The sequence below is a fragment of the Pezoporus wallicus genome, unplaced genomic scaffold, assembly GCF_028554395.1.
Source record: "Pezoporus wallicus isolate ANWC-B61680 ecotype Strahan unplaced genomic scaffold, APGP_CSIRO_Pwel_v1 contig_3486, whole genome shotgun sequence".
Classification (NCBI taxonomy): Eukaryota; Metazoa; Chordata; class Aves; order Psittaciformes; family Psittacidae; genus Pezoporus; species Pezoporus wallicus.
The window spans coordinates 2,581,892-2,602,874 of NW_026642292.1; the positions used below are offsets into that span (position 1 = coordinate 2,581,892).

Consider the following 20,983-nt stretch of genomic DNA (forward strand, 5'->3'; position numbering starts at 1 on the left):
AGGAAAGGCTGGAACAAGACTTTTATTTTTGTTACTTGGAAAGGACTCATCCTACAGCCGGTTCTGAGCAATTAAGTTCAGCAGTTTAAAACTTAAACCTTGATGTCTTTTATTTCAGTCTTAAATGGCCAGCAGCATCAGACTAACCTGCATTCTCTAATCTTATCAGTATATACCTCTTAATAAAAATTAAAAGTCTGATCAGCATATTTAAGTAGAAGAAAGCATTAAAAAGTGAGCTAACAAGATTTGATTTTCATTGGCCTAAATGATCTGATTTTAAGTCATCTTTTGCTTTGTGTCCTTCCTGGGCTTTTGCCCTCTGCAGTCGCTCTCCCAGTGTTTCAGTAGAAGGAGAGCATTCAGACAGCCTTCGGGATCTGCAGTAGAAAAGGCCTCATGCAACTTCGTGAATCCATGGCATTTTCAGTGCAACTACAGAAAATAGCTAATGTGAACACAACAAACACTCTCCTCCTCCTGCTTGTTTAATGCCAGTGCTTTGGGGTCCTTTTCACAGAAGTCCGTGGGTTGTGAGGAGATAACTTTGTTATCACAGCAAAGTACGTCATCCTCCATGACCAAATCCAGCTCCTACCTCTTAACACCTTAAGAGCAGCTAACATGGGGCTGCAGCGGCCTGATGCTGCAACTGATGTCAAATACTAACAAATCAGAAGCCAAAGGCTTTCTAAGTATATTAAGCACTTAGAAAACACTAAAGATCCTTCACAAGTAACTGCACCAATGCATCCTTGCCACCTTCCTGCATGTCTGTAACAGCCCTCCAGCTCATCCTGCTGACAAGACTTGCAACTCACCCTAATTTCTGTGGGTTTCAGTATGTGAAGGTTGTTCACATGCAACAGGAGGAAGTGAACTACCCATTGCACTGGATCCTTTTTGTCAGTTCTCCCAAAGCCTTCCCCACCTCTGATGACTGGAAAACATTTGGGAAGCATTCCCATGGGCTTTCAGGCATTTTATGTTTTTTATTTCGAACTAATTAGCAAAATGGCAGACCTGTTGGAACAAGGTACTTGAGGACAGAGATGCTGCACTGCATACACTCTTCTCTGATACTCCTTTCTAAAACCCTGGGATTCAATAATGACTAAATACTACCAGAAGTACAACCTCCAACATTGTTTTTTTCCCCCTAATGCCCCACACACCACAACCCAAGACTCAGCAAACTCAATACAAAGCCTCAAGGAAGTCACAATACTACTTTAGCTGAGTTAATGCCACTTGCAAATCTTATATATTTATATATTCTTATAACAGAATCTTATTCCCTGAACTGGTAATTAGCCATGCCACTGCTCTCTTCCAGCAGCTACTGCAGTATATCTGAAGTTTCTCATCCAAATGCTGCTCTGTTTATAGCAGCTCCTTAATTTTAACAGTGGCTCAGAAAGGTTCTTCTCACACATGATTTCCAACATTGTCACACTAAGTTAGACTGGGTAGCAGAGAACCATAAGGAAAGATGATAGTAAATGGGGAGCTCAAGGATTTAAGAAAATAAATAACTAACGGTGTGTTACCAGCCTGTGGTGGAAGGTGTGAAATGAAGACATCTTGCTAACTGCCAGCATTGCTGCTGCCTTTGCTTAGCCTCATAGTCTGGCACTGAGCACTTCTGCCCATGAATCCCATTGCCCTTTCATCTCCTCTTCCTTCTCTGCCATCTGCCACTGGCTACAGAGTCTTTTATGAAGACTAAAGAGAGTCTTGTTTAGATGATGTACTTTGTCTCAGCCTTTCTGAGGATCAAACACTGATGTCTGTTCACTCTAGATTCTACAGCAAGGACTTGAATGTAAGTATACCACATAGAAGCCTTCACAATTTGTCTCCCAAGAACATTCTTTCCTAGTGAGTACAAGAAAAACATACAACTAATAAAAGAACCAGAGCAGTCCTTTTTGACCCCTTGACATACTCCCTTCCTTGGGTGGAAGTCGTATCAGATATGAACTAGTCTTTGCCATGTCTCACCCCATCTCTTCTATGCTATTTCAATTACCCCAAGAAGGGAATTAAGTACCCCTAGAAGCTAGGGTACTTTAAGACTGAAAACACCTTTGTTTGCTTGCATCATTGCCAATACTGAATGACTGATGAGATACTGGAATTGTAAGAATGAATTTGAGGCCTTGGTAGCAGTTCTCTGTACCCTCTCAAACTGCAGCCATAGCAAGGTTTCTCCATCTGCACAGAAGTACTGCCTGAGCAGATCACTTCAACCAAAGTCTATATTGCATCCAGTGTAACTTGCTGAATATACAGAGGTGTTACTTAGAATCATAGAAGAGTTAGGGTTCCCTTCCAAGACTTGGGTGGTGCGGTCAGAGCCTTTGCCAGTGAAGACCGAGGCAAAGAAGTCATTAAGAATCTCAGCCTTCTCCAAATCCAGGGTAGCCAGTTATCCTGATAGTTTCCAGAGGGGGCCTATGTTGTCCCTAATCTGTCTTTTATTCGCTACACACCTGTAGAATCCCTTCCTGTTATCCTTAACATCCCTAGCCAAGTTTAATTCTAACTGGGCCTTAGCTTTCCTAACCTGGTCCCTAGCTTCCCAGACAGCATACCCGTACTCTTCCCAGGCCACCTGTCCTTGCTTCCACCTTTCATAAGCCTCTTATGAAAGAGGCTTATAAGAGTGATTTTCCCGGTAACCAACAGGCACAGATTACTTATTCCAGGCTCCCCTGCCCCTTAACCCTTCATCCTACATCTTGGGCTGCAAATCAAGGAGTTACACTCCTCAGTTTTTACAGGACAGAAGTCTAAGAACTGAGTAAAGCAAGATAACAGATGGCAGACAGGAAGAATGGGTCAATAGCTGTCTCTTATTAACAGAGCTAGCCTGCTCCTTCTTTTCTCCCCTTAGGCACCGGCCAGTTTTAAGACATATGCCATAACCATTAGGCCATGGTGCTAAGGTAATAGAAAGAAGGGGATGGAAGCCCTAAGACTCTGCTAACAGTATACAGTGAATTCTTGGGCGTAGTGTGAGTCCAGTTCAACACAAATGCAATGCAATGGCCTAATATTAACAGAAGGATGGTTTTGAATATAAGAATAAACCTTTTAAGGGAATATTTTCTAAGTGACCTTAGCCCTATCTGTTTGTTTGGGGTTTTTTTGACCCACTCACCTCCCTCATTTTGAGGGTGGCAGAAGCACAATAAAGATAACAGTTAATGGAACCACATGGTGTTTGAGAAATATATAGCTCAGAGACCTTACATTAGTTAATTCTGTTCAATGTGGCCTAGAACACACACATTTTGCCTGCCTGTACCAGCAGCACTTCTGCTTCATATCTCAAATCATAAATCATTAAATCACCAGTCAGAATGACAAAGAATAAGATGCAGGGAGTCTCCTGACACCTCCTACAGATTTGCCTTATCAGAGGTGAACGTGGCAACATGTTGATGTTGACACTATCTTGTTGGTTGGCTTGATGAACAGCCATCGAAGGAAACCTTACTATGCAAAAAAGAGAAACACTAGACAAAACCAGGATACATGGTCTGTCCCATGGAAGAAAAATCTCTGTAACTCAAGTTCACACTTGGTACTGTTTCCAGTAATTTGCATGAGACTTCTCACATGCAGCAGCATTTTCTGCCTTAGGAGACAAATCGTGTTCAGTCAAAGAAACTCTGGAACCTGAATAAAAGGTTTCTCAGAAATCTTAGGGAAAGAAGTGGCAGATGAAGAGGTAAACTTATGAAATGAAGGTGGGAAAGACTGGAATGAAATGATCAGAGAAGTAGTAGGGACTGGAACTTAGCATTGGGAAGACCAGCAAGGGCAGGGAAAGTCTCATGGAAACAGTGAATTTTGTTCTAGTTCTGCATACCTTAATCTCTGTGTAACTGAGGTCAGAAAATTCAGCTTACCTCGCTCACATGTTCTACCCCAGTAGCCGGTGCCAGTGCAGTCACAAATGAAGCGGTTCCAGCCATCCTTGCAGATGGCATTATTCTTGCATGGGTAGCTGTCGCACTGCTTGGTGCTGAGGCGGGAGCAGGAAGACTTGACTCCTGCGGCATTCTGTGCCTCTGCCAATTGCCGGATGTTCTTGCTTCTCCCATCGATGAACAAGTCTCGGATACAGCCGACATAGCCATAGTTCAGCATCGCTGTCCAGAGCTCTGTGGGAAGGATGAGTCCTGCCCGGTTCTCAGGCAGCCCACCGAGGTACATGTCGCCTTCCAGATCAAGGATCTCACTCTCACCACTGGCAGTGAATGGGGTGCGTCTGCTGTTCACTGATATTGTACCTAAATGAGGAGGATAAGGAGACATTACCACTTTCACTTACGCACTCAGTCTAGTTCTTTTTTTTCCAATAACTGAGTAAGGTTTACATTTCATTGCAGGAAAGTGAAGATTTCTCCCTACCCAAATGCACTCCTAACAGAGACAGTGTCTTCCACATACCACACAGCTCCTTTTCCTCTTGAGCCACAGGCCATGAATTCTTCTACACAGTGACTGATCATCATGTCTGTATCCCAACTTGCATTATAAGGTCACAAGCATAACAATTCAATGCTAAATAATAATGTGCAAAAAGCTGAGCATTATTCAATGGTATTCATCCAACAAAGCAAAGACCTACTGAGAACATAAAGGATTTTGATGGTATCAGGAATGGAGAGAAAAAAGATATAAGTAAACGTGTATTAATTGACATTACATAGCTCTTCCAGAAAATACTTCATCAGTACCTCCAAAACTGGACCTGGATGATGGAACTAAGCAGACCCTCATCAAGCACCCCCATCAAAACTGGGGAGAATGGCTGATGCAGAGAAAACACAAGGCTACAATTCAGAAAAACCTTTACAAGGTGGAGCAAAAGACTGATAGAAATGTTTGATATAAATCAACAACAAATACTAAGTTCTACACTTGGGGTAGAACAACCTCACATGTAAGTACAGGTTGGGAACCAGCTGCCTAAGGAGCAGCTCTGCAGAAAAGGACTTGGGGATGTGGTGGACAACAATTCGGACACAAGTCAACAGTGTGCACTTGCAGTAACAAGAGACTAATCACAGGTTGCAGCAAGGGAAACCCCAACTCCTGAGAAAGGAATATTTTTCACCATGAGGGTAGTCAAACAGAAGAACAAAAGCCTCAGAGAGGTTGTGGAATAATCATACTGAAGGCATTCAAAACACAACTGGACATAGCCCAGAAGAAAGCCTCAATTTCAGCAGAGTTTGGGCTAGAAACCTCCAAAAGTTTGTTCCAAAATAAATTATTTTTGGTTTTACAAAGGAAGTTATGTATTCTAACTTCTATTTTAGAAACAGAAAAATTGAGGTAGAGAAAGACAAAGGAGAACTCTGGTTCTCCTGAGGTAAAGAAAGACTCTGGAGAACAGTTATTATTATAACTAGTAGCTTCCATATGCTCCAAGCAAGATGTGGGCACAATGCACTGAGGACGTTCCTCTATATTTCAATAAATTGTCCCAGCATATAAAACAATTAGAACATATAATACAGAAATACAATTAGAACACAGGAAACAGATGCAGACAAATGAAGTGATTGGTTTAAAGTCAGACAGCTCATCCAAAGCAAAACAGGGAATATAATGCAGGTCTCACACCCCAGAGCAGCATAGTCTTCAGAAGAGTATTCAGCAGCTTTTGTGATAGGGACATCTGCCCACCACACATATAGCTAAGAATCAGCAGTTCACTCTCTCTGGCTATAAATCATCACAACCAACTGCCTTGTTATTAAGATATCTGTCCTTGGAGACAGCTATCCAAGCTTTATGATTAATTTCACATCATTGCATTTTTATCATACACCCCTACAATAAGGTGGGAGAGTTTAGTTAATAGAGTTAGCTCTATTTTGTTTTTCTGTGAGAAACCACAGTTGTGTACACATGCTTTTTCTTCAGTTGTAATATGTGTCTTCCCAAAGAACAACATGTATGACAGAGACACAAGGTATTTCATGTGTGTGATGTTCAGTAATAATTTAGGAATAATGTCAGAGGCAGCAGAGTGCCAGAAGCAACCAAGGCACAAATTAAAGGCTCAGAGAGAACCACAGTTATTTGATGAATCATTTTGAAAAACAAGCTGCAGCACCACAGACGTTTTCCCTTTTACAAAGTAGGAAAAGAGAAGATGTGACAATACACCTACAGCCATAAAAGCAGCATGTCACGAAGCCACAGGATCGGAGCCCCCATTCCAGCATCTCTGCTGTTACTCCTCAAAAGCAGCATGTGGAGTACATATTACTCAAAAGACTGGAACAGTCCAAAATATTGGAGGGCTGAGCTCCAGAGAGCTGCTACTTATGGGTAAAGCAAGCACGACCTGCAAACAGGTAAAGAAACTCCCAAAAGAGAAGAAATCCTGGATACCAAGGAAAAGTGTAAAACCTGAAGAGAGATAATGATGATGAAATGAAATGAAATAACCTAGCCAGCAGCCTAAACTTTCTGCCAGTGTTTTGTACCCTGAAGCTATTCCTGTAAGGAGATGGTACTAGCTCAGATGCATAGCACTTCCAAGATCAAGCTCCTGAGATAGACAAATTCTGAGCTGACCCTAGGAAGGATTAGTCACATGAGCTGACATCCCTTTTTCATTCATTTTTCCAAATCCCATGTTCCCAACTCTGTTTAGGTAGATCAAATCCCATAATGAGAAATTAGAAGCATCTAGCCACCTCCTTTCCAGTCCCTTAGGCACTTTGTGCAGGCTAAAGAACAGACCAGAAGACCCCAGTTACTGAGGGCAAAACTGGTATACAAACCAGTGCATTGACACAACCCTCAACCACATCTTCCCGTAGACTTTTAGCATCTGAGTGGGAGGGACACCATGTGTGTTTGGCAGCCAATGACCAGCTGAAAACGGTGTGTTCTGTAATCTGCCCAGTTTCCACTGCCTAGAAACCATGACAGGTTTTGTGGCCATTTTGAAGGAGCTTTCTTCAAGGACAAAAGGTTACAGTAAACTAGGTGTGCATGTCCACACTGTCTGCGTTTGTCACAGAGAGAAAGAACAGACCAAAGCATACACAAAGCCTAAGGGGACTGTTAATGCCAGAGGTTATTTGAGCATGACTGCCAGGCTTCCCCAGCATTTGCACTCCTGCCTTAGTACTTTGGAGTAGCGGATATTTAGATTTTCAGGCTAATTTACCAAGCTCAGCAGAACCTGAAGGTTTGGACTTATAGAAATGGGAAAAAGGGGAGAGATGACACTTAATAAAGGCCTGGCTGCTTTAGTAATGAGAATTAGAACCTAGAGGTCACTAGCTCATTAAACACAAATGGCTTCTTTGTCACCTACATTAAGTAAGTTCATTATTTCAGTTCAGTTTCTAGATGACAGGCTTCCACATTTAAAGGAAAATAATCTCCAAGGTGTAACTGTTCTTTGGTACACATGTGGGAGGAACACCAAGGACTAAAAATAAAGAGATCCTGAACTTCCTTCCACACCCACCAAAAGTAACACTGGATAAAAGTTGTTGATGCTTGCTAAAGGTATGGTGTGAAGAAATCAGTGCCAGTATCATGGTTTTCTGAGGAGACAACATCAGTCACTAGGACCATAAACACAGCACTTTTTGTCAGCAGAAAATGCAATTTAAAAAGAAAAAAAAAGACAAAAACCATACAGAAGTGTTCATTTTTTTTGAGCAAAGTGCTTTTAATTCAAAACCTGTTATCTCTCATCAGTGCCCAGAACATCACAAATCTCCCTACCAAGCAGCAGCTAAGTCACTCCTACAGTCTCATCCACCAAGCAGCCATGCAGTCTGTCACAGCCTCTTAGTCCAAATGAACATATGTCCCTGTTCCTAGGTTTTTACAAACTTAAATGGAGCTTTGTGTCATTTTTGTTTCTTCTCCTTCTGCAGCTGCCTCTCCAGGGACCAGACAGTCCCCAAGTGAGCAAGCAAAACCAAAGGCAGTAGTGAATGCAATTAATTGAGCTTATCCTTGGAAGTTAATTAAATTTTAGCAATTCCAAAGAAATCAAAGCTCCATTTATTTATTTATGGCTTCCTTTATAAAATGTTCCTATCGATGTCTTCAGGAGATAGCAACATAAAACCACACATATTAAGTCCTAGTAGAGCACTATGCCAAATACAAAGAAATTCCTCACATCATCAAAGAAAAGACTAGCTTCAGGCAAAGACCTGTTCAAACAGCTAGGCTTTGCATGGTATCTAAAAGTCAGCTCTTCTGAAAACTCAAGGGAGGCGAATTCTAGCACTGCGTTCTCTCTAGTGATGGCAGTCAGCAACTGGAAACATAAAATTAGGGACTGAAAGCTATCATGTGGAGATCACCAGACAAATTCCAAAAGCACTTGCAATGCAAGCAAAATTTCCTTTGAAGGGACATACAGCCATGCATTGAGATCCCAGGGGTTCAGGAAGAATGCAAATACAATTGTTCACATATTCTCAAGATGAAGTTACAGTGTTTGTTCATTTTGTTTCCTTACAAAATTTTACAATACATCATGAGTACTAACTCTGGGTTAGACACTTAGCACTAGAAACAAACAAAATACCTCTTGGTAATTGCATGCTAGGTATACTATTAAAAATAAAACACATTTTTGAAAATTAGAAGCTGTGAGGAAACAAACGAACATCCACTGAATGTTGACTCAGATATTAAGACTAGAATTTAGCATCCAAAACAATAAAGAAACCTAATGGAAAGCTACAAAACACTAAAGAAAATAGAACAGGATTAAAATGTTGATTTGTCACCACAATTTTGTCCCAGGTTGTGCCCATTACTCTTATTTTCCTCATGACAAGATCCCAAACCCCTGCTCTTTAAAGACATAAGATCCAGGAGAAAATGGTAATATTAGGTCACAGCAATAAGTTTTCAGTGAGTTTTTACTAAGTTTATTTTTGAACAAAAACCCAAAGTAGATCAGTGAGAATTTCTCAAACTAAGAATTGAATAATAATCAGTCTGAAGGATCTTTAACATTACCATGGCCTACAAAGAAGTCATCACTATAACTGCAAAGAGAGGTCCAGAAATATCTGAATATTGTGAGTAAAATATTAATAGATTGCCTCTGTGATATGCTATCCAAAGTTTATACTAAACATTTAATGAAAACCTAGCCATTCACATCTTTGTTTTGCTGGATAAACATCACAAGATGTTTGCATCAGAAGATTATTCATATCTAACAGGTTTTGAAGGTTCACAGAATTAATACACAGCCCTAGGTCTTGATCTAAAAGATGAATCTACTTGAGGAAAAAGTCATGACTCTACCTGATCTTCCATCTCGTTGAATATCCACATGATACCACTCGCCATCATTGGCTTTCTTCTGGGTGGCCTTGACTTTAATGGTCCCAGAGCCCATGTCCAGCAACAAGTAGAGGTTCCCATCTAGAAGCTCAACTGCAAAGAAGTCTACCTTCGTATTTTTCTGGCTCCTGGCATCTTTCCTTTCCTGAGGCTTGCCATGGGTGAAAAGGATCAGTCCATTGGGTTCGGTGGTTCGGAAATCAAATGAGATGGAGCCCATCCTTTTGGTATTCCATTTAGGCAGACTAATGTAGGCCTCGGGTGTCTCAAAGCTGATGGGATCCAGGGTAGCCACATTCTCACATACGAATTTCACTTCCCCGTAGATCTTCATCTTAGTATCACCAATCCGTGCCAAACGAGACAGCTCCAGACGAATGTCATTATTCTTATAAACAACCTGCCAGACACAAGGAAAAGTATCATACATCAATCCTTCATACAGTACAAATACCCCAATTACTTTCAGCCATGGGAGATAAACTTCTCCCAAAAGGCAGTGGGGAGCAGAAAGGAGACCATGCAAGAGTCTGACGTGATGACAGAGGGAGAGAGCACAGCCAGGAGTGTGTATAGAAATGACAGCGATGGGTAGTTTGCGATGACTATAGATCAGATAAGCAGACAGAAGAGAACATTTAACTGAAGGACACTGAAAACAATTAACTCTACCACAGGCCGCTGTAAAAGCTTTTGTACATAAAACACAGTATGTGTCTGGTATCATATTGCTACATTAGCATAAATCCCATACAAAATACATAACCAAATGTAACCTCCATGTCCATCTCTGCTAGCCACAGCAGGAAACCCTGTACCACCACTGTCATTTCTCTATTATTCCTATAAGCCCACTTAAATACTAGGAGAGATATATGCAAAAAAAAATCTAAGCAAGTTGCTGTGAACTGTTGGTGATTGCCCTGTGGCTCCTAAAGAGCTACAAGAAAAAAAATAAACAGACCAAGAAATCTTAGATCACTACAGGCAAACTTGCTATGGAGATATCTGCATAGCTTACCTTGCTTCAAGAAACCTACGCTCTCTGTGGTAACACATAAAAGTCTGTACATATTCACTGCCCGGACTCTTACTCTCTCTGGGTAAAGGACCAGAGGTCTGGACTCTGGGATGCTACATGGATAGAAGTCAGCCAAGGGAAGAGCCCCAAACAGGCAAGCACTCCTGAGCAGGAACAACCAGCTCAGGAGTCCAGACCTCCTGCCCTTCTCTTTCTCACAAGTACAGAATTAATTCCTTGCAAAGAGGACTCCCTCCTGCCCCATGCTGTTCTCACAGAGGCAAGGGCTGGAGAAGGAACAAAACTGAAATATTTGTAAACTGTACTTCCTATCGACCACCTTCCATGCTTCTTAAACCCAGAGCTGGCACATACAGGAAACCAAAGCATTTCTGCAACTAGCATTCAATTTTGATTGAATTCCTGTTCTGCTACACTAGTGAAGATTCTGATTTCTTCTATGAAGCTATTATTTTAAAGTACTTTACGTCTCTTGCAGCATACACACGCACATACATTGGATTTCTGCTTTCAGAATGCTAGCAAGATGAGCTGTCAGCAATTTGCTATGAAAAGAGAAGGGAAAGGAGATGTATATTGTTATTTCTACCAAAAGGACAGGAAAGTCCGAGAAATGAGTGTGCAGTAAATACCAAAGAGAGAATGAGGGATAAGCTTCTAAAGTAGGTGACCTCAGGATGAAAACTAAACAAAATTACAATTCAACACGTTTTGTAGCAAGCAAAAAAATTCCAGCTTTCACTAAGCTCTTAAAGAAGAATTTCCCCAGTGCAGTCAGCACAGCATCAGATTTTCTTGTTGCAAAGACAATACACCCTACATCAGAGTGAGAGGAGAATCCAGCTGTTAATTCCCATTTGGAGTCATGGCACAAAGCTGTAGTTCCTCCCAGCAGAGGACAGCATTGACCCACAATAGCTTGTTTTGCTCCACTTCGCAAGAAAGCACTCTGCCTCACACAGACTTCGAAAACATCAAGTCTATTAGTATCTACAACAGGAATAAAATATTTTTTCAATTTAGGAGACTCTAGTAGCTCCATTTTGCAGATTAGGCATGTCAAATGCTCTCACGAGACAGACCATACACCTCCTTCCAGTGACTCAGCAAGGCCGTGCGTTACAGCCTTCCTCTCTTGACAGACAACAAGATGCACCTCAGCCAGACACTAGTTTCAAGCACTGCATGCAGTTCTATGTCTGCATCTCGAAGAAGGAGAGGAGCTGAAGGTATAGAGGAAAATAAATAGAACAATTAAGAGGATGGGGCAGAATGCTTTATGAGGATAGCCTGAAAAGGCCAGGGCTCTTATATCTGGAGAGGACTGAGAAAAAAATGACTGGAGTGTACAGAAGACAAAGAAGGTTAACATAGAACTGCTCTTTGCCAAACTCAGCAATCACAGAACTGGATGCACTCATTGAAGCTTGTAGGTTATCAGTTTAAAAATGGATTTTTAGAAGTACTTATTTACAGAGAGTGCAGTGAACTTCTGGAACTTGCTGCCACAGGAAGTCATGGAAGCAAAGTGCATCAGTAGGCTCTAAGGGGAATGCACCACTGACAGTGGCCATGCTCACAGGCCCTCCCTAAATATCACTTGCACCTGCCACTACTGGAGGGAGACAACTGGAGAAATGGACTGACTGTTCTTCAGGCCTGCTAAGGCTTTTCTCTTGTTCTTAGTGAATCTAAGTGTATTGCAGGTTGTCCGCAATCTACCCCTTGTCCCACTGCAAGGAGAGCCTGGGAAAGAGGGCAATTGGAAATGGGTTCCTGTGGACAGAGTCCTTCTGCCAGAACAAATATACGGGACTTCTTAACTGGTATGACTTTGGCACAGTGCTGCATTTTTTATTTCACCCAGTATGGAGTCATTCTGGCATTCAAGAGAATGCCTGGCCTGAATGAACTGGGACTTTAGTGGTTCTAACAGGAGAACTGCCCTTACAGGATACTACTAACGGTTGCTCAAACCAACACTCCTCTAAACTGTATCTTGACCCAACCTTTCCCCCTATGAGAGCAGCAGATGGGTAGCACAATACCCTAGATATAACTGATGACTGGTGCTGGGTTGTATCTAGCTGTCACTCAGTGATCTTTCAGCAACTTCTGCAGGTTGCTGGCAGAAGGAGTATGATCACATCCATGAGCAACTTCCAACTCTCAGATAAGTCACATCCAGGTGACACCTCCCCGTTTCAAGTATTTGACTTGAGTAACAATTCCCATCTCTTCTGGGAAAACAAAGAGGATCTCCTGGACTTATTTGGGGTTTGCTGCAAGCTGCCTTGCATTTCACTAGTCAAACCAGTGCCACAGCTGGAGAACCCCTGAGACAGAAGACTTTTAAAGGACCTAGAGAAAATTACATGGAGCTATTTGTAAACCAGAAAGTCACTAACAATGGAGGATCTAAGAGCAAGTTTGAAAGAAAGGACTAAGAAAGCAAGCACAAAGGAAGAGTTGGAGAAGAGAGGAGAAACGGTGTTGAATAGATACAAGAGTTCTGAATTCAGTCTTTTCAAAGAAACAAAGCCACCCCGATAAGAATCTTTATGATTCAAGTGTTTGTCATCTACATTATTTTCTTTAAAAACAAAAAAAAGAACAAAAACAAACAAACAAAATCAACCATAACCTAGCTTGAGAAATTTTAAGCACCTGTACTTAAGGAAAAAGTACAAGTGTTCACATAGCTGGCTTGAGATACTGTTGACAGCCACGTTTGGACATCAAGATGTATAAACCACAACTCTCAGCACTATAAACAAAAGGATAAAAATAATCCTTGGGTGTAAACCCAAAGTGAATCCTGAGCAGGAATAGAGAGGCAAATCATCTCTAGCTTGAGCAATGAAATGTGAAGGCAGCTACTTATATCTGCAGTTCAATTGTTAAACCGAAGGTTCAAGAACGCGAAAAGGGAATACAATTAAATGACTGGAATGCATGTCCCATAGTGAAGAACATTCAAATTCAGTCCGTTTAATAGGTAGAGGTTAAAGGGTGATTCGATTACAATCTATGAGTGCCTGTGCAGAAAATGGAATTTGGCAATAGAGGGCTCTTCAATCCATGTGACAAAGGAATAATGGGATCCGGGGGCTAGAAATTGAAGTGTGAGAAACTCACATTTTAAAATATTATGACTTATTTTTACATGAGGGTAATTTGCTATTGAAATAATTTACTACAGGTTACGGTGTGTTCTCTGCTACTGGCAAACTTTAAATTAAAATGGTATCTTGCCTTCCCTAAAAGACATAGTGAGACAGGAATTAATTATGTAGCAAATCAGCCTAGATTATCATAATGGCTCTTTCTGGCCTCATAACCTATGAATCTTTGTGTTTTGATGAAATCAACAGATGCTTCAGTGCAGTTTTCTAAGATAGATGAAACACATCCTTCTCAAATGTTAAAACTGCCTGGGAAAGGAGAAGACGCTCGTGTCAATTCTGGTCTGACTTGCCACCAATGCTTTCAGTAAGGCTTTATAACGTGTGTGATCCTATCTTGCATTAAAAATGAAGGCAACTAAGAAAGCTAGGACAAAAACTTGATTCTGTAATTCTAAATATATGAGCTTCAAGAACTTCTTTAGAGAGTCACTGTCACCTGCTACAAGCTAGAGAAGAAATATTTTCATGTTTTCACTGAGGAATCTATCTGCCCACAGTTTACCTATCACCTGCATAACATTTCCTACCTTGTAGTCTCCCTTCTCCAGCAATCTCTGGATTCAGTGCTGTTCATAATATACCAAAATAGTGATTGAAACTCACACCTCTAACTCTAATCAAGGCCATAACCGACTCTGAGAGTTGTCCCTGACTAGGACATCGTTTCTAGTGCCACTCTGGGCTGTGGCTTCCATAACAGCTTAGAAGTAAGCAAAGCAGTGAAAACAGTGCCCATAAATTTGTCCATTTTTATCAGATGGCTTTCTGAACAAAGCTAATCTTGCCTGTTTAAATGGAGACAAACTTGAGTTTATCTGATATATATATATCGGAGAAGGTCAAGAGGCCTAAGGGAGTCAAGAAGATGATTCCTGGTACAGACATACACATCTACTTTGCAGTTATTCTAGAAAGGAAGGTAGAAAACAAAAGGGAGAAAATGACTAGCAAAAGCTAAACACAGAGCATTGAAAAAGTAACCCTCATGTTCCCAATCTTAAAGTTGCTTTATATTCCAAAAATTATGTTAGAACAATGACAAAAGGTTTTTCCTCTTCCATGAGGATTGCTTCTAAAATCACTTTAACAAGAATATTTTGACTGTTCAATGCACTTGCTTCATGAACTGGACCAGTACAGATGGATGGTCAGGGACAGAATAGTCCAGATACACACAGTCTCCAATAATTGGCAGCAGAATTCCATGGCATCCAAGACATTTTGAGGGATAAAAAGATATACTGTAAATTAGGTTTCTGCTGAATCTGCTGAGAAAAAAGAGTTTGTTTTAAGCTGAGCTAAACCAAATTGGCAATCTAGTTTTGAGCTTTCTTAAAAATAGCAACTTTGCAATTCTGAAGCATTCAAGGAATTTCTCCGGCTACACTTACAAGAAGCTTCACCCATGGGTTAATGAGAGCCCTAATCAGATGCCTTTTCACAAGGATGAAAAGCATATCTCTGTAATCAAGCAAAGATGCAGATAGAGAGGGAGCAACAAAAGTGAAAAAAAAAAAATATGTGCTAGACTTGCCGGTGGCCAATATAAAAATTCCTCTCCAAGTTGGTGCTATTAAGCAGGAAACATGGGGGGGGGGGGGGCAGGGGAGTTGTGCAGGTTGGACACAGGCATGCTCCAGAGGAGAATGGCCATTTGTGGCCTGGCAAATTAGATGACCGTCATTAAAAAGGGCAGTAACCTGAAAGCTTCATAAGTTTAGCTAGCTAGGAAGAACACCTCCGAATTTCAGCCCAATTGATTACCTACTTCATTCGGTGCTTCACCAATTGCTTTTATCTGTCATGGGCTACCCCCATTCACCAACTGCCAATATCACCTCTCAGAAGGGCTAACTGCAAGACATTCAGCCTACAGCCTAAGACTTCCTTAAAGATACCTTCACTGAACCACACGAGTTCCTGCAGTTTAAGAAATCACAGTTTATCAGCTGTTTTACCAGAACTATGTGTTTCTAGCCTGCCCTGACCAGCAAGTAGGAACAAACACACCAGCTAAGAGCATTTATGTTAAGGACAGTCTATGTATGCAGCAGTTCAGGGCTTCAGTAATAGCAAGCTAAAGCTGATATGCTTACTTAAAGAACTGCATGTGAATTGTGCATACCTAATCTAAACATATCTGATGTTCAGGTAATAAACAAACACAATCACCATTCACCACACTGAAGTTAATTTACCTGTCCAAAAAAACAACACAGCAAACAAGACTTGAATATGACTTTTGCAATGTTGACTAAAGTAATGCTGTCCTACATTTCATCTGAATTATGTTTAACAAAGAACACGTGTTCGCTCAGGTAAAAACAGGAATACAGGGAGTAGAATGCTTAAAAATTAAGGCAGAGCTATTTCAAGCTTTCCTAGAAATTTTTGTCCACCTTATAAGTCAAGGTTTGTATTAATCTCAACTTTTGTGGAAACCTCCAGAAGAGAAAAAGATGGCTTTAGTTTTAGAAGACTTAAAGAAAATACAGAGGAGCATTCGCTGAAGTAGGATATACAGGAAGAGAAAGGAAAAGATTCAAGGTGCCAGTATAAAAAGTCTGAAAAAGGCAGAGTGGAATTTCAACTGGTCTAGTGAGAATGTTTCTTTAACAAATACTGAAGACACAGGACCCTGTACTTCATTGTAGTCATAACTAAACCATCCTTTAAGCTAAAAAGACATCAGAGTGTGTTCACAGTTACTACAGAGTTAACACTGACCAAAATCATTCACGGGGTATCCCAGAGCAAGCTTAAACAGACTAAGGCAGATCAAGGTCCACCTTGCTGCATATCCACCTTGGAACATATCAAGATAAAGACCAAACTGTTCTATCTATGCCTTTTTGAAATAAGGGATAAATTTCAGGTGTTACGACCAAATATATGAATGAGAGAGATTCCAAACTTTAGGGGGAGGGAAAATTTGCTTAAAAGCTATTTATTGAAGAGTTCTAATACGTGTCTAGAGCTGTACGTTTTTGCATATACTAAGCCTGCTGCTTCTTGGGTTAGCTATGAATATTGGTAAGTGACTAAAATGCAAAGTACTCTACAGCCTTACCAGTGTTGCACTGCATCATTCAAACTACAGAAAAGCAGGGTTGTGAAATTACCTACTTCTTCGATTCCTTCCTTTTAACAGGTAGCAGTAAGGACAGAATTTGTTTTTTCACATGGGTAGATTTCTGCATCCTCCATGCTGGGGTACACCGACTGCTAATTCATTGGTCTACTGTTGAAGAAAATCTTGATTTCAAAGGGAATTGCACACCCCACAATTGCATCAGGAGACAACCATGATGGGAGCATTAGAAATTACATATATTTATTTGTGAAAAAAAGGCATATAGGATGAAGAAACCATTAGAGTCGCAAAAGAAATGTGGCTGAAGGATTCTGTTAGCCTCAGACACTAAAGTAATTTCCTCAGCTACTGAAAAGGCACAGTACAGGCAGCAGTAAGATTAAGTGGAATCAGCTGTAGCATGGACTGTTATTTAAGGATAAATATTCTTTTGTGGTGTACATATCAAGTCCTCTTCTTTCCCTGCTACAGCAACTTCAAGTTCTGCAATAAGTGAAGAAAGGAATGACAGGAAATAAGGTGTAATTTCTGGATTTCTGAACACATCACTTTTACACAGATTTTACACAGATGGTGAGAAAGCCACATAACCTCAGTATTTTCGAAAGTATGTTCATCACTTCACAGTGGCCAACTTGAGGTCATGGAACTGGTTTTGCATAAGTGCCCATTAGCAAAAAGCTGTAGGTGAAGACAAGAAGAGATTTCATCTTTAGTGCTAATGCTAAAAGAAATGCTCTGAGAAACTAAATTTCTCAGTCTGTTGCTAAAAAAATAGCTGATATTTTGCTAATAATTAGATGAAAAAAGTAAGTAACATTTGACAGTAGCAGAGTTCAACTTTGTGTCATGGCAAAGTACTTAAGGCATTTCACTGTGAATTCAGGTGCACAAACTTAAACTTCTATCTTGCTTCATGTTCTATTCTACTGCTATTGGGCCTAGTAACAGAGAAAAATAAAAGCTGCAGGACAGGGAAGCCAAGACAGCCAGCTACAATGATCCTTACTAGTGCACAGGTCATAGACACACGCATACCTCATGCTAACTCTGAAAAGCAACTTGTACCTTGGACACGTCTCTGGATATAAGAAGGGCATAAAGGAGATATGTCAGTATTTCACAAATATTCATCCATATAAAGCAATGAGGATTTATATTCTACTCTAAGTCTGCATAATGCAGAGGTGAAAAAAGACAGAAGAAACACTTAAGAGCTACACACAGAAAACCTTTCATTGGGTGTACTGAATGAAGCATTCTGAAATGCACGGAGACATAGGAGGAGACAACGCTGTACTCTGCTGGAGATCATGTTTAGTTTGGAGAACTGCACTTCAAGCAAGGAGTGAGGCTACTGGAAAAAGTCATGAGGAAAGGAATGAGAATAACCAGAGACATTATAACAGTGTTCAAATACAAAAAGTCTACTACAAAGCAGAAAGGACAATCTGTTATTCGTACCTATACTGAAAAGCACAAGAAATAACAGGCAAAAATCACAGCAAGAAAGTGTTACAATTTATGTTAGGAAAAGCTTTTTTAATTTAAGCACAGTGAAGCATTAGAAGAGATTGCCTGAGGAGCAGCCATCACTGCAGACCTTTAATTACAGGTTAAACAAACTGCTGTCAAGACTCATGTAGATGTCACTGATTTTGTCTTGGGATGCTGGAAGTAGAAAGGATTAAATAACCTCTCATGGTCCATTCCAGTTTTATTTTATATGATTCTGTGTTTTAGGGGATGAGACATGAGAAGGAGGAAATTACTACGTAGCTAAAGACTTTCCTAGTGTTCAATGCACAGAAAGGAAGAATAAACCTCATATTAACACAATTATGGCATGTCACAAATTTGAAGAGCTTAAACTTAATGAGCTTCCTAGCTAATAAAGGTTTGACAGCGTTTGTAGAGTTTAAAAAAGGGGAGAAAACAAAGAAATCGTCATCACAGAAGCTTATTTACCAGCATGCAGTAGTTGACTTCAATTACATTCAGCTCTGTATTGAGCTTATATAGACATTCACCAGTTACAGAACGCTCTTCTCCTCCCAAATGCATCCTGAAATCTCAGATTTGTGTAGCTTGCACAAGCTAAATCTGTCTAGCTTGGTTCAGTGATGGGTATGTGAGGAAATGATTACTGTCAAGTGTCTTAAGGATTTCATCTCAAAGGCAGATAGGATTTATTTTAGGATGGCCTCATTGATCATTTAAGGCTTGAACTTTATTACACAAGACACTGAAAACTGTATCAGGCAATGACTTGGCAAATAACACTCCACTTCGCAATTTCATTGTATTTCAAATCCACCTAAGGTTGTGCAAGTACAAAAAACCTACCTCAGAAAATAGATCTGTTTAGTATGGCTTGGTGAATGTTCCCTTCAGGATGGCTTTCTAACACAGAATTACATTTTCCTAACAGAAAATTAACAATAAAATGCTTCACTTCAAGCTGTTGCAACTCAAAATGGCACATTTAGTTTCATGAAAATTAACAGAAAAGCTTTTGTATGAACTTTCCATAACATAAGCCAGTATTTTCCAGGCATTACATTTAATTTCAGTACTGGTCCTGATTTTCTTGCCTCTGGTCTGCAGTCCCTAGGGAAATACTTCCACATGATGCAATATCACTCTCCCACCAGACATCACAGACGCATGACTGGTTTTGTTACAAAGCAGCTTGACCAAATATATGGTCCTATGGGAGAATGGGACACAAGGGCCCTACAGGACAGCTACCACATAGAACTGCACTAGATAGGAAAATACAGTTCTTGTTAAACTGCCTCCAGAGTATTTGGGGTCAGTTCAACAATTAGTAGGAAATAATGTGAATCAGGGAATATCATCATGTCACATATGAATTCATTTCTGAAGTTCTGAGGGATTTCCATTAAAAAAATAAAATAAAATATTACAAACACCAATAAAAACAAACGGGCTGAAAGGAACCTCCTTTGTGACAAAAAAAAAATCTTAATTTCACTCAGCTTTTCATTTCAGTGATAAACTGTGTTTTAATGAGAATGTTTAAAATCTTGTGTGAAAATTCTGACTAGATATTGCCTGCTTTTATAGGTATGCAGTTTTTCCCCACTACCTATCTTCCCTAGCCAATATGCCTTAAGACAGCTCCATAAGAATATCCCTGGCAGGTACAAGAAGGTAGTTCAGTCTCCATATGGCAGTCAAGCATTAGTCTTACTGCCGAGGCTTCCAATGTGCTACGCAAATTGTTCCGGCCACCATGGTGTTTTCTATGATTTTGTCACTTGTCCAGCAAAAAACAAATAAAAAACATTTACCATTATATATGGGAGAGCACATGCTTAAACGTGAGCATTGCTCAAATAACAATGAGATTAGAGCAAGAAAGGAAGTATTTAGTGGGTTTAGTATTGTATAGACTTAGTCCACAACCTTAAAGTAGTAACACTGTAGCAGGATGGTATCACTGTAGAGAGATGACAGCAGCTAGTTCTGTTGCATTCCATTCATGTGTTTCCCTCCCTCAGCCTCAGCAAAAACGTGGCATCTCCTCCCATCTCCAATGGCAGCCAAAGTAAGCATCATGCCTTTAGCTAGGCTCTTCTGTGAGGGAGCAAAGACACTCCAGGCCTGCTGAAGAAGTGCCAAGGCCAGGATAGCACTATCTCCTGGCTGACATCATCTGTCATAGTGCACTACAAAGGCTAAGGAGGAGGACTTGTCTCCATACATCTCAACTGAAGTACTATGGGTTTCCAAACTTCTGTTTAGCACCTCTCTTGTTGTCCTGTGCAAAAACGTGCCAGGGTATTTTTTCTCACTTCTGTTCAAATTCCAATGCACAGAACAAAGTCCAAACCCTCCACAGGTAGGATTCCCCAAATGTTTATCTGCACCAGGCCTTATGCTGTGTGAAAACAGGCAGGTGATGAGCTAAGTATTTGCTTGATTATTTGCTGGAGGGGGCAGGGAGTGTAATTAATTCCCTACTTACAAGAGCTATCAAGAGAAAAATACTTCTCTTATAACCCCACCTTGATGCTAGGAAAAAAAAACAGAAGCTCATTCACACCTTTCTCCTATATATAATCTAAATACTTTCTGATCTGTGACCTCCAGCTCTACAGCTTCTAGCATGAACAGAAGGAAGAGGGGGAAAAAATGTTTAAAAATAAATTTAAAAAATGTTTTCTGTTTGGGTCTGAGTCCCAGTTACCACAATGCCAAAAAGTCTAGTCCGCCTATTCATTCAGAAGCCACACAGCTGCACCAGTCACAGCTTTAGAA

General features: G+C 40.5%; 1 protein-coding gene across 25 annotated transcripts in view; it reads right to left on the minus strand.

The window, feature by feature from the left end:
* The window catches only part of NRXN3 (neurexin 3), a 1,038,145-nt gene that overhangs the window by 712,987 nt on the left and 304,175 nt on the right, over positions 1 to 20,983 (minus strand). For all 25 annotated transcript variants that reach the window (XR_008974789.1, XR_008974788.1, XM_057428531.1 and 22 more), the window contains 2 exons: positions 9,334 to 9,772; positions 3,921 to 4,304 (listed from right to left, as the gene is read on the minus strand). Coding sequence is in view for 23 of the 25 variants with exons in the window: in XM_057428531.1 (XP_057284514.1) it covers positions 3,921 to 4,304; positions 9,334 to 9,772 (823 nt within the window). In the remaining 2 variants the exon portion in view is untranslated. The remainder of the gene's footprint in view (positions 1 to 3,920; positions 4,305 to 9,333; positions 9,773 to 20,983) is intronic.